Here is an 11,013-nt window from a genome sequence, read left to right as displayed (position 1 = left end):
TCATTAAGTTGACCAATTGTTGAATTTTGTAATTTTGGTTTTCGTAATATAGTAAGATATCTTTAGCTTCTAATTTAATTATTACATTTTTAGTTTGTATGTCAAAAAATTCTTCAAACTTTTTCCAGAAACTTAAAGTATGTTCACATTCATAAAACAAATGTATGATGGTCTCTTCGTCACGTTTACAAAATACACACCTGCTATCAATGTCTACAAATTTGGATATAAGTTGGTTGGTGGGGTAAATATGATGTAAAATTTTTTATTGGACTTCTTTTAATTGGTTTGAGATTGCAAATGTATAGGGAAGGAGCCACGCTGTTTTCCATTGAATGTCAGAAAATTGGGAGTTCCAAACAAATTTCCCTCTTGGGGTTATTTTCCTTTTACTGTTGAAGTAGTTTCTTATGTGTTTATTAGTGCACTTTTTATTTCTAATATCTATACCGTCAACAAGAAGGGAGAGATCCTTCTCTTGTACTTCTGGCGTCTCAAAGTGAAACTTCATCAATTGAAGAATTCCATTAGGAATACCGTTTATTACCGATTGATATTCTTTATTTGTGATAGGAAAGGTTTTAGATTTAAGGAATTCCTCGTAATTTAGAATTTTACCTTCATCATTTTGTAGGTCTGCAAGGAAAATTACAGGACTATCTCAGAAAATTAGAATATTGTGATAAAGTTCTTTATTTTCTGTAATGCAATTAAAAAAAACAAAAATGTCACACACTCTGGATTCATTACAAATCAACTGAAATATTGCAAGCGTTTTATTATTTTAATATTGCTGATTATGGTTTACAGTTTAAGATTAAGATCCCCAGAATACTGTAATTTTTTGAGATAGGATATTTGAGTTTTCTTAAACTGTAAGCCATGATCAGCAATATTAAAATAATAAAAGGCTTGCAATATTTCAGTTGATTTGTAATGAATCCAGAATGTATGAAATTTTTGTTTTTGTAATTGCATTACAGAAAATCACAATATGATGAATGTGACGTCACACACAGCAACGGAAAGTGTAAGAAATACACTTTTCTGTCATTTCTGCAGAGAAACGAAACCTAGTCGGAGAAGATCTCGTGATGGAGGGCGGGACTGTGCTGGGATGGGAGGAGGTGGAGGGCATGGTGGAGAGGGCTGGTGCTTTATTTCCGCAAAAAAACATGATAAACGAAACCTAAGCTTGCGGCGGGCGGCGCCCCGGAGGCGACGCGGCTGCGCTCATAAAGGTGCGCGTCCGCGGCGGAGACGCACCAGCTGGAGTAGAGCCGTCAGGTGAGTGCTTCCTCCTCTTCATCACCATCATCAATATTATTCTCATCATCATCATCATCATCATCATCGTTGTTGTTGTTGTTGTTGTTGTTGGTCCTGGTCTTGTTGTTGTTGTGGTTTCCCCGGGCCGGTCCAGGCCTTTATTCCTCCTGGTTTCTCGGTGGTTTCTCGTGGTTTCTCGGTCGTCCCGGCTGCTGCCGGACTGGCCCGCTCCTCCTCCCCGCTCCGAGCCGCGTCCCACTGCGCGATCACAGCCTGTGGAGGGCTGCGCGCTCCCGCTCCTCTGCGCGCACCCGCTCCTCTGCACGCACCCGCTCCTCTGCGCCCCCTCGCGGCCTTGACGCGCCACTGCGCCTGCGCCGTCCTGGTCGCAGCGCCGCATCCGCCCACAGGAACCTGTTTCTCCAGTCAACTGCTAAAGTTAGTTCCCCCTTTTTTAGTCTCTTTTTCTTTTGTAGAAAAATATAATTGAAATAATATCGTCGTATTGGGTCGAAAACAAATGCAACCTCAGAATTTTTGATTTTGAAGATTTTATATATACAGGACTGTCTCAGAAAATTAGAATATTGTGATTTTCTGTAATGCAATTACAAAAACAAAAATGTCATACATTCTGGATTCATTACAAATCAACTGAAATATTGCAAGCCTTTTATTATTTTAATATTGCTGATCATGGCTTACAGCTTAAGAAAACTCAAATATCCTATCTCAAAAAATTAGAATATTCTGGGAATCTTAATCTTAAACCGTAAACCATAATCAGCAATATTAAAATAATAAAAGGCTTGCAATATTTCAGTTGATTTGTAATTAATCCAGAATGTATGACATTTTTTTTTAATTGCATTACAGAAAATAAAGAACTTTATCACAATATTCTAATTTTCTGAGACAGTCCTGTATACATACAGCACTTCAGACCTCACGGATCCACCAACATGTTCAAACGGAGTAGGATTGAACTAAACACTTATCCAGTCCTACCCCTGAATCTACATACATTCTTACATATAATAAGAGTTTCAATAAGCTTACTTATAAAACACACATACGTACTTTAATAACTGTTCTATACAGTTATATAATACTCAATTATATGTATATATAAATATAGTAAAAATCAAACAAATCAAGGTAAACCAAAGAAAACAAAACAAACGCCCATTTAGTTGTTCTACTATGTATGTATGTACTAATACAAGTAATTATAATGCATAGTATTACAATATCATTACTTTACTATAATACTAAAATATAATAGAGAACAATAGACAGCAATGGTATAACAATATAGTACTTTAATAACTATATAAGAGTAGATACAAACATGTGCTTTATTTATTTAAATGCATTATTTATTTAAATGAACTGAAGACAAAAATAACAAAGTAATGTGGACAAAACTAAGCACAGTTATGATTCAACAGCAGCACTAAATGAAAGTAGTGCTTTCCTGTATGACTGTATCTGTGTCTCACAGGCGTGGAGGGATGGAGGTCCATTCTTCCTTAAGAGTATCAGGGCCAGGCAGGAGAAAAATACAAATAATATTTTAGAGGAGGAAGAATTTTTTTTTCATAATGCACTTCGAGAAAAAAGTCGAAATGTCGAGAAAAAAGTCGAAATGTCGAGAATGATGTTGAAGTACAATTTCGAGAAAAAAGTCGTAATGTATTTCAACTTTATTCTCGAAATTTCGACTTTATTCACAAAATTTCGACTTTATTCTTGAAATTGTATTTCAACATTAATCTCAACATTTCGACTTTTTGCTCGAAGTGCACAATAATAAAAATCTTCCCCTCTCAAATATTTTTTCTCCTGCCTGGCCCTGATACTCTTCCGTAGGTTTTGGACAAACACTTATCAACAGCTTAAGCTCCAGTCACAGAACCACGATCAGGTTTTGGCTCTCGGTGTAAAAGTTCATCCTCAACCTGCATTCAAAACGAGAAGTGAAAATGGTGGAAATTAGATTCACAGTTGGATTACAAAAAGGCATAAAGGAAATTAGTTTCATTACATCAGCAAAACTCACTGCAGCAGACTACTGCAGGCAGACTAGTTTTATATCATGTGACAGCCAAGAGATGTTTTTCTTTTAGCACACATTTTAAGAGCTGACGGGTTGGACAATTAGCATGGTTTTTCTTAACTGGCAGTTCTTCTGTCCTCAAATTTAACAAATCGATTCAAGGTAACATTTATTCACAACAACTGGTCTCCAGCAAGGAAACGTGTTTTACCTTTTACAACGTCCACTGTGTACAGAGTCTCCCAGTTGACCTTGAATCACCTACTTACCAGCAAATTGGTCAATGAGTGCATTTACATGGGAAGTTTAATTCCTCTTTAATTCAGAATTAAAATTAAATCTTATTTAAAATGAGTAAAAATTACCATGTAAACTAATTCTGAAAGAAAATGGCCATTCCGAATTAAACTTAATTCAGAAGTAAGTGTCTGGTTTATTCTGATTTTAAATCTGAATAGAATAATTCCAGATCATGTTTACACTCATTCCTCTTTAAAATAATTCCGGTCTTTCTTTCTGCTCGTTCCCTCGCCCGTCCGTCTCCATGATCTTATATTCCACGCTGGGCTGGTTTTCCAAACAAAGTTTCAAGATGCAGCAGCAGTAAACGCTGGTCAAGAGCAGAGACCATTTATTTAATAAATAGAAATCATTAAAAGAACAAATGACAGGAAACAAAAATTTAATTAAGTTAGTTTTTCTTCCGGTAGTTTAACTTCCGGTCCCCCCCCTATCCAATCAGAACCTTCCCAACCCCCAGACCTGGAGAGGAATTGGAGAAAGACCATCAAACGTGTTTTCCATGTAAACCTCAATTCAGAATTACTATTTCCATGTAAACTGGAAGGAAAATAGTTTAATTCGGAATAATACATTCCGAATTAAAAAACATCATGTAACCGTGGCGTGTAGGTGTCGTGTCCTCCGTCATCCGTATGTTCCTACGACAAAAGGTTCAGAACCACCTCCAAATACTTGTGAATTTGGTTCAGCTCCCAGTTTACACACAAATTCCATCTCATAAATGATGCCCAATGACTGAAATGGGCCTAAGTCCTGTGGCTGAAGAACAGGCCCAGATCATCACCCCGTCACCGCCGGGCCATGTGAGGGGTTTCTCCTGAAATACTGTGTTGGCTTTTCTCTAAAACTGGTGCTGGACACTGAAGCAGAACAGCTCCACGTTGGTCTCATCCATCCATAGCTGGTCCAGCACTGGTCCGGCACTGGTCCAGCACTGGTCCGGCACTGGTCCAGCACTGGTCCAGCACTGGTCCAGCACTAGTCCAACACTGGTCCAACACTGGTCCGGCACTGGTCCAACACTGGTCCAACACTGGTCCGGCACTGGTCCGGCACTGGTCCGGCACTGGTCCAGCACTGGTCCAGCACTGGTCCAGCACTGGTCCAACACTGGTCCAGCACTGGTCCAGCACTGGTCCAACACTGGTCCAGCACTGGTCCAGTACTGGTCCAACACTGTTCCAGCACTGGTCCAACACTGGTCCGGCACTGGTCCAACACTGGTCCGGCACTGGTCCAGCACTGGTCCAACACTGGTCCAGCACTGGTCCAACACTGGTCCAGTACTGGTCCAACACTGGTCCAGCACTGGTCCAGCACTGGTCCAACACTGGTCCAGCACTGGTCCAACACTGGTCCAGCACTGGTCCAGTACTGGTCCAACACTGTTCCAGCACTGGTCCAACACTGGTCCAGCACTGGTCCGGCACTGGTCCAGCACTGGTCCAACACTGGTCCAACACTGGTCCGGCACTGGTCCAACACTGGTCCGGCACTGGTCCAACACTGGTCCGGCACTGGTCCGGCACTGGTCCGGCACTGGTCCGGCACTGGTCCGGCACTGGTCCAACACTGGTCCGGCACTGGTCCGGCACTGGTCCGGCACTGGTCCGGCACTGGTCCGGCACTGGTCCAGCACTGGTCCAACACTGGTCCAGCACTGGTCCAGCACTGGTCCAACACTGGTCCAGCACTGTTCCAGCACTGGTCCAGTACTGGTCCGGCACTGGTCCAGCACTGGTCCAGTACTGGTCCAACACTGGTCCAGCACTGGTCCAGCACTGGTCCAACACTGGTCCAGCACTGGTCCAGCACTGGTCTAACACTGGTCCAGCACTGGTCCAGCACTGGTCCAGCACTGGTCCAGCACTGGTCCAACACTGGTCCAGCACTGGTCCAACACTGGTCCAGCACTGGTGCAACACTGGTCCAACACTGGTCCGGCACTGGTCCAGCACTGGTGCAACACTGGTCCAGCACTGGTGCAACACTGGTCCAGCACTGGTCCAACACTGGTCCAGCACTAGTCCAGCACTGGTCCAACACTGTTCCAGCACTGGTCCAGCACTGGTCCAACACTGTTCCAGCACTGGTCCAACACTGGTCCAGCACTGGTGCAACACTGGTCCAACACTGGTCCAGCACTGGTCCAACACTGTTCCAGCACTGGTCCAGCACTGGTCCAACACTGTTCCAGCACTGGTCCAACACTGGTCCAGCACTGGTGCAACACTGGTCCAGCACTGGTCCAACACTGGTCCAACACTGGTCCAGCACTGGTCCAACACTGTTCCAGCACTGGTCCAACACTGGTCCAGCACTGGTCCAGCACTGGTCCAACACTGGTCCGGCACTGGTCCGGCACTGGTCCGGCACTGGTCCGGCACTGGTCCGGCACTGGTCCGGCACTGGTCCAACACTGGTCCGGCACTGGTCCGGCACTGGTCCAGCACTGGTCCAGCACTGGTCCAGGAGTCTTGTTATTGGTTCAGATGCAGTTTCGTGACCCTCAGTTGAACTTCCACGTTCTTTTAGACTGGAGAGGTTTTCTCCTGGAAAACCTTCCAAACAAAGTGCACTTGTTCCGTCTTCTTCTCATTCTTCTGTCATAGACTTGAACATTTAACAGACTCAGCGAAATCTGTTCTGTTCTGAAATGCAGCTTTTCTTTTCATTTTCTCTCTTTAAGCATTGTGCTGTCTTTGGGTCAAGGAAAGAGGAAGAGAAGAAGGGAGGAAAGAAGGAAGGAAGAATGAAAAGAAGGAAAGAAAGAAGGAAGGAAGGGAGAAAAGAAGGATGGAAGGAAGGGAGAATATAAGGAAGGGAGGAAAGAAGGAAGGAAAGAAGGAAGGAAGGAAGGAAGGAAGGAAGGAAGGAAGGAAGGAAGGAAGGAAGGAAGGAAGGAAGGAAGGAAGGAAGAATATAAGGAAGGGAGGATGGGAGAAAAGGAAGGGAGAAAAGAAGGAAGGGGGGGAGGAAGGAAGGAAGGAAGGAAGGAAGGAAGGAAGGAAGGAAGGAAGGAAGGAAGGAAGGAAGGAAGGAAGGAAGGAAGGGAGGGAGGGAGAAAACAAGGAAACAAGGGAGAAAACAAGGAAAGAAGGAAGGAAGGGAGAAAAGAGGAAGGGAAGAAGGAAGTAGAGAGCAGGAGGAAAGAAGGAAGGGAGGGAAAAAAGAAGGAAGGAAGGAAGGAAGGAAGGAAGGAAGGAAGGAAGGAAGGAAGGAAGGAAGGAAGGAAGGAAGGAAGGAAGGAAGGAAGGAAGGAAGGAAGGAAGGAAGGAAGGAAGGAAGGAAGGAAGGAAGGGAAGAAGGAAGGAGTATTAGGTCATTTTGACCCTAAGACAGTACCAGTGTTAAGCATTGCGAGGTCTGACCTTGGGCTAAACTTCCTGGGGAAGATGGACAGCTGTCTTGAATCTTTTCCACATGTGAATAATCTTTCTCACTGTGAAAATGAATTAATAATAGTTTGGAAATACTGTTTATTATTCTCTTACAGTTAATGTGCAGTGACAGTCGCTTCTTTGATACCACTGCTTATTTCCTTCCCTCTTAGCATTGTGTTACCTGAATGCTCTAGACCCACAAGCTTTTGTAGAGATCTGCAGACCTGTTGACTGTTAGGTTCAAACCCTTAACATTCGTAGTAACATCACACTTTCTGGAGACAAAAGAGACACAGTACACAGTTAAGTATCTTTTTGACTTGTGCAAGGAGACTAACTGAGGCGTGTACAGATCGTGTACAATCTCCAACTTACTCTAACACGTTCGCTGCTCTCCTTACCTTTTTATTCATTCTGGGCACGCCTTTAGTTACATAGCTGGCTGCGTAGTCAGTAAAAAGTATAACTTGTACATCTCTTTGTTTGTAACAAGAAGTTCTCTGCAGACTTCTGCTTTATGCTGATAAACTGGAAACTTCTTGTGCAGCTCTTTTCAGATTACTAACACAGCATTGTTTTATCAGTGTGTCACACGTAAGCAAATAGCTGTTATCATATGTTCTGTTAATAGCGAGCATGATAACTTATTTACAATAATTCCAACATTTCCCTCCTGTTTATCATGCATGCTTATACAACACCTCATACTTCACATCACAACCTAGTCTTCTCAGAAGATTTTCAACTAGGAGTTCATTTCTGCTGTAGTCACACATTTACGCTCAGAGATCATCAATGTTCAAATGCAGGTAGTTGTCGATGTCGTCATCCTTTTCTGATGCTGAAGGGCTGATGATTAGCAGCTTCCTAAGGAAGCATTAGGGGGGTATTTATTAGAGCCCTGCGCGGGACTGTTTTCTTCATCCCGCTCCCGCTGAATTTCTGACCATTACCACCCGCACCCACAAAATTCTGACAATTCATGCCCGCACAATAATAGAAATGCATTGATTTAGTTTCTTCTCCCGTCCCGCAAGAGAAATGTCCCAGACAAATCCATCATTGTCAATCATCGCACAAGATATTTCACCTTTCGCGCACACATCAATTATGGTTCAGGTTATAGCAATGAGAGTAGCTGTGAGTGGCTCACATAACACTAATAAATAACATAAAATAAACAAAGTTAACGAATAAACAAAATAATTTAACAAATGAATCACTTGGTCATTACATATCTGTGGAGGAAGAGAAACTGCTGACCGTCTGAGGTCCCAATCCCTCGTCTCTCTTCCAAGATGTTCCACAGACACTAAACGCAGTTTGTCCAAATATCTGACTGGCCTTGTCTTTGTTTAGTAAAGACCTTGTTTGAGGTTCTTTTCCATGTCATTGATTTCCATCTTGTCACTCGGCTACATCCTGATCCCGCAGTGTTTATTTTAGCCGCCCGCAGCAAAGTTCAAACCGCCCACTCCCGCGAGATTTGCATTGGGTCCCACGGGACCCGGTGTTCTGCCAATTTCTGCTGCTTTGCCAAAAAATGCTACCTAATGGTTTTCTACCTTCGTAGAGCTACAATTTTACTGTGTTTTACTCCCTAAACCACGTCCTTTCCCCCCAAGTGGTCCTTGTCTCTTGCCAGGCCGTCATTGTAAATAAGAATGTTCTTAATGACCTGCCTGGTTAAATACAGGCCAATGACTGAATGAATATCAAATAAAGCCATAGAATTGGGTTTTTTTTCTCTTTATCGCATAATGTTCACAAAGTGTAATGCAATTCATGTCATGGGTCGTGTATTTTGAAGGATCAAATACTCAACATCCCAATTTGACATTGTGCAAGAAATGATTGGCGTGGCAATCAAACTTTGAAAATCGACTGTAAGCATGCGCAGAACCAATAAAGTAGCATTTCTCGGCAGGTAGCAAGGATTTATTCATTTTGTGTTTTATTTTTGTTCAATAAATTGAGGCAAAAAATTACATTGAGGTTGGTTGAGGTCATTTTTGCTAATTAAATATTTGCTAATACTAAGACCTCCAGCCCACCAACTCCAACACCAACATAAAAGAAACAGGATTAAAATAAGAACCGACTAAAGGGTGTTAATAGTGAATGATTGGAGGAAGTGAAAGATGTTTTTGGTTCACCAGTACCCACTATGTCCTCTTTGTTTTTCTCTTTCTCTCTCTCTCTCTCTCTCAGACACTCCAGACATTCCCCAAGTCCGAGACCGTCCCTTCAGATTCTGCTTTTAGCAACAACACAATGTGATTTCACAAAGCATCACAATGTCTGCAAGTAGCTCCAAACTTTCTCCTCTTTTATCAACGTATGACCTCAAATTGGCCTGTGATCAATGCTTGTTGAAGGAGAAAGCAATCACCTTCTCCCTCAGAGAAGGTTCCCACCGGTGTGCACGCACCGTCCTGCTCTGCAAGGCAAAGGACGCTGTTAAGTGGAGGCCTGTTTCCAGGCGGCCAACGTTTCCAAACCCCAGTCGCTATGATGTTTGTCGGTACTTCACGGAGGGCTCTGGTTGCAGAGTACACCAGAACCGCTGCACCTTTGCGAGGAGCGTCGAGGAGGCTGCAGTGTGGAACTTCGCAAAGAAAAACGGACTGGAGCACCAACGTCTCTGCAATCTGATAGCTGAGCCTGAGAGAAAACCTCAGCAGCCAAGCAATGCTGGTTCTCTGCAGGAGCTCCTTGAAAGCGTGGAGCTGAAGGCCGTGTGCAGTTTGTGCTCCATCCAGAAAAAGGATTTAACATACACCGTTCAGTCAGTTGTGCACAACTGTGGTAGAAATCTGCTCTTAGCCAAAGGCGTGGGGTCTGAGCAGTGGAGAACCATCTCAGAGCGGCCCACCGGGGGGAACATGGGCCCAAATGTCCTCTACAAAGTCTGTGACTACTTTGTGGAGGGCTCTGGATGTTCCAAACACACACAGGGTCAAGGATGTACGTATGCCAAAAGCTTGGAAGAGGCCACTGTGTGGAACTTTGTCAAAGAAAAGAAGATAAATCAGGCAGAGTTAATGAAACTCTTACCTGAGCCAGAAAGTGCTTGGATCACACCACAACTCGCAGCTGAAGGAATCCTCCAGCAGTTGTCTGGCAAATTCGTGGAGTTCTGCGGTGACTGCTTTGACAGACGGCCACATATGCTGGCAGTCAAGACATGGAAGGGCACCTGCTCTGCTGAAGCAGCACACACCTGGAGGCCGGTCCTGGTCCACCACCTCTCCGAGGGCGGCAGCAAGCACGTCTACAGCCAGGTGCGGCCTCTTCCTCCCAACTGCCCCTGGGAGTTCTGCAGTCACGTCCGGCAGGGCAAGCCCTGCTGGCACCAGGCCGGCCGCTGCCGCTCCGCCCAGAGTGAGGTGGAGATGGCCGTGTGGAAGGCGGAGCACAGCGGACTCTCTGTCCGGCCTCATCTCCTGGATCTGAGCGAGCCGGAGCAGATGGAGCAGGTCATCATATTCTGCAAGATCTGCCTCCTGGAGCTGCCCTCCCTGGAGAAGTTCTACAGACACTGCTGCTCGCTGGAGCACAGCAGGCTGCTCTCGCAGGACACCATCACCACCTGGACCGAACGCCAGCCCCCACACAACCGCCGAGCCGACTTCGGGCTGTGCGACAGGTAAACACCGCGGCCTCCTTCTCTGGTCCCATCAGTCCCTCACAGGAAAGAACGGTAACGCATCTGCACCGGGAGAAAGTTCCAAGAACTTGGCAAAAAGTTTAAAGATACTACTAACAGCCATCTCTAATGAAGTTTCCCTTCGACCGGTGATGGGTCTCTTAAATTGTTCAAGTTGGCAGGTCTGAAAGTAATGTGTGAATCCAGAGTTCAGATTAAGATACACTTTATTGTCCCACGTGTGGGAAGTTCGGGTTGGGCTTTAACCCATGCTGCGCCCATAGAAACACAGACAACAAGAATCAACAACAACAAAGGACAGGGACTTCTCAAGGAGAACATACACCATA

The 11,013-nt window shown here is 44.5% G+C and overlaps 1 protein-coding gene across 1 annotated transcript in view; it reads left to right on the top strand.

Moving 5' to 3' along the window:
• Positions 1–9,227: 9,227 nt before the first annotated feature.
• Positions 9,228–11,013, top strand: part of LOC133449051 (helicase with zinc finger domain 2-like) — a 33,789-nt gene continuing 32,003 nt past the window's right edge. Inside the window, exon 1 of the mRNA XM_061728154.1 lies at positions 9,228–10,663. Within this exon, the coding sequence (XP_061584138.1) occupies positions 9,312–10,663 (1,352 nt within the window). The 5' untranslated portion in view covers positions 9,228–9,311. The remainder of the gene's footprint in view (positions 10,664–11,013) is intronic.

The sequence above is a fragment of the Cololabis saira genome, chromosome 8, assembly GCF_033807715.1.
Source record: "Cololabis saira isolate AMF1-May2022 chromosome 8, fColSai1.1, whole genome shotgun sequence".
In the NCBI taxonomy this organism is placed as follows: Eukaryota; Metazoa; Chordata; class Actinopteri; order Beloniformes; family Belonidae; genus Cololabis; species Cololabis saira.
Note: the sequence above shows the minus strand (reverse complement) of the source record. Positions and strands in the feature narration are given on the sequence as shown.